At 45.9% G+C, this 3,263-nt stretch overlaps 1 protein-coding gene across 1 annotated transcript; it reads left to right on the top strand.

Moving 5' to 3' along the window:
- The first annotated feature begins 248 nt into the window (after nt 1–248).
- Nucleotides 249–2,629, top strand: LOC123054422 (myb family transcription factor PHL11). The gene is made up of 6 exons (XM_044478197.1): nt 249–620; nt 784–860; nt 984–1,044; nt 1,150–1,222; nt 1,816–1,885; nt 1,968–2,629. The coding sequence occupies exons 1-6, from the start codon at nt 458–460 to the stop codon at nt 2,349–2,351; spliced, it is 828 nt and encodes a 275-aa protein (XP_044334132.1). The 5' UTR covers nt 249–457; the 3' UTR covers nt 2,352–2,629.
- Nucleotides 2,630–3,263: the final 634 nt, after the last annotated feature.

Raw genomic sequence — 3,263 nt, 5'->3', positions numbered from 1 at the left:
TACGTACCTACTACGTACGCAGCCACAGACCACAGTCGGTTACCGTCGGCGGCGTCGTCGTGCTGGATCGACCGTCACAGTTGGTTGGGCGTGGCGTGTCGCCGTCGCCGAGATGCCCGGCGTCGTCGACCGGCTTGTCGTTTTGTTTCTTGTGGCGTCTGCGTGCGCTGCACCCACTAGCCACAGCCGGGCCGAGCGGCCCAAGTAGATTCCGTTCCGCGCACACATGACATGATGCCCCCTCCTCGCGCCACCATCTCCGCCACCTCCTCCCGTCGTCTTGCGCTCCGGATCGAACATCTCTCCGCCTCCCGTCTCCTTGTCCTCGCGTAGGCTTCGCACTTGCACAACGTATCTTTCTTTCCAGCCCTCGCCGCAGTTATATGCCACTCCAGTTAGCAAGCGAGGAGCTCGTCTTGCTCGATCTCGCAAGGGCTGAACAGCCGTTTGGATCGAGATGTTTGAAGGGATGGAGGGGATGAGCTACGGCGGCGGTGCTGCTGGCGCTGGTGCCGGGGCGGCGGCGCTGTCGCCGCGGGACCCCAAGCAGCGGCTGCGGTGGACGCCGGACCTCCACGACCGCTTCGTGCACGCCGTCGCCAGGCTCGGCGGCCCCGACAGTGAGTAGTCTTCTTCGTTTGCTCCTCCTCCCCCCTGCTCGTCACGCCACAGTGCAACGCCGGCGATCATGTGCCTGATTCGTCAGCTCACTCTCAGCTGACTTTTGCTTCTTTGAGTATCAGCTTAACTATACTGATTATTATTGTTGCCTGCCCGCAACAGAGGCGACGCCAAAGGGAGTGCTCAGGCTGATGGCCATGAAAGGCCTCACTCTGTACCACCTGAAAAGCCACCTTCAGGTTTTGCTCAACAACTCTGCACCACCCGCTGCTGTTTGACTGTTTCTTACCTTCTCTTCTGCACTCCAGTTCAGTGTTGCAGCACTAACAAACACAGCGATGCTTGTTTTATCTCCTTATTAGAAATACAGGCTGGGAAAGCAAAGCAAGAAATCCACAGACCTGGAATTAGCCAACAGTGGAGGTACATAAACACACACATACCTTGCAACTGTTACAGTCAACACAAAGATGCAGTCAAGCAAAAGTCTCTCCTAAACTGAAAACTTGCTATCTTTGTTTTCATCAGATTTTACCACGCAGGACATCAACTTCCAAATCGGTGCGCCTCTTGTCGTTCCTGCTGAACGCGACACCGGAAGGTAACTAGCTCGACCTTTCTCCTCTCCCTCTGGATCTATCTGCGAGCAAAGTACCTGTTTTTTTTTTGTCTACCACAATAGGTTAAAAATATTGTCAATGGCGACTAACAGTATATTATGTTTTTTAGAAGAACTAACAGTATATTATGTTATGAGTTTACCTCGAAGATGTGCGCCGTTCCACTGCATTTTGTTTAATCAACTAAAAACTGCTAAAGCATCATGTGTAGAGCTGACCTCTCAGCAATCATCAGGCATCTAGAAATCAACAATAATTATTTTTGCCTGCACGGACTGTAAGTGTATGGATGAAACAGACTCAAACCAGGTATTGGTACCAGACAGTCAAGTATGACTGAGAAGTGAGATCTGATTAGTTGTTGCACATGTTAATAACAAGTGTTAGCTTTTCTTAGAACTAATTATTTTATTTTAGCCTTCCAAAGATATATATGCAAAGTTCCTTATATGTGCACATACATGGAATTCTACTGATTACTTACCGTCATGCGTCTTCCATGTGTCTTTTTCTTCGGTTGAGATTGTATGATGATTTAACTAACCATTTCGAAAACATTTCTTATGTGAATCAGAGAAATACCGCTTGAGGACACCCTCAGGTATCAAATTCAGGTCCAAAGAGAACTGTGCGAACAGCTTGAGGTTAGACAAGTTCTGCATCACTGCTTATACTCCCAAACTCTGTACCATGTCGTACGTTAAAACTGCTTATATCTGCAATCAGGTGCAGAAGAAGCTACAGATGCGAATAGAGGCCCAAGGGAGGTACTTAAAGGAAATACTAGAGAAAGCTCAGGAAAACATTTCCTTTGATGCAAATGGGTCTGTTGGCCTAGAGAACACCAGATCACAGCTCACGGACTTCAACCTAGCTCTTCCGGGCTTGTCGGACAATGGAACACAGGTGTATGAAGAAAGCGGTGAACAGTTGGTGAAACATATGTCTGATGACAATCTTCATGATAATAATTTGGATTTTCAGCTCTACCGTGTACGAAGTCAGGAGGCTAAGAGTGTCGAATGCACCCCGAAAACTGAGGACCTCCTCCTATTAGACTTGAATATAAAAGGAGGATATGACCTGTCTTCGAGAGGAATGCAAGGGTGAGTCAAAATCTGAAGATTAACCAGCAGAGGAAATAGAGATATATTTCAGCAAGCTGACAGTTTTTGGGAGTTTCACTGTTTGCTATTAGAATTTGTTTGCCTGTGGCAGTGCTTAGGATGCTTGGTCACAAGTTTGACTTGCTCTGTGGTAATGTTAAATTTGCTGAAGAAATTCATGAACGCTTGAAGCCTGTAGTATATGCATATGTTATGTAGAGTGCACATGGGAAAGGATGAAGCATGTAACAATCAGATATCAAGATATATGTATATTTTAAATTGTGCTTTATGTACCACACGTTGCATAATTTGATGTGCACAGAGCCACATAACATGTTCCACCTTTTGCTTTTATCTGGTAGGGTAAGCAGAATAAACCCGATTAGCGTGATAGGAAAAGAATTCAGAACTATACTCAGCATGTCCAACAATAAACCCTTGAAAGCCTCATGCTCATGGTACAGGGTCATGGAAACTTCGCTAAATCCTAAATGCAACATCCTTTAAAGTTTAAACAAAGACAGTGAATTCGTTATTGCCCAATTGCAAGGATAATTTTCCTTGTTACCAAAAAAGGCTTTCGCCCCGCTTTATATTATAAAGCAAACCACCCAAGCCAAACATCCAACAAGGTTCAAACACACACACACACAAGTCTCACTCACACACAATGTAGCGAATAGGGTTAATGCTGAGGGCACAGCTCAACAAGCCCTGGAAACAAAACAACACACTCACACACATCAACCCATTTGGACAACTCATGGTTAATGTACAAGTCGTCAATTAACCACCTGACACTAATGTGTCCTTGGAAAAGGACAAGGAACGTAAGATTTGCGACACAACTAAACTGACCCATTTGGATTCAGTATTCAGACAACTCATGGTTAAAGCAAACATATGCAAAAGG

The sequence above is a fragment of the Triticum aestivum genome, chromosome 2D (genome assembly GCF_018294505.1).
Source record: "Triticum aestivum cultivar Chinese Spring chromosome 2D, IWGSC CS RefSeq v2.1, whole genome shotgun sequence".
Lineage (NCBI taxonomy): Eukaryota > Viridiplantae > Streptophyta > Magnoliopsida > Poales > Poaceae > Triticum > Triticum aestivum.
This window is presented reverse-complemented; position numbering and strand designations above follow the sequence as displayed.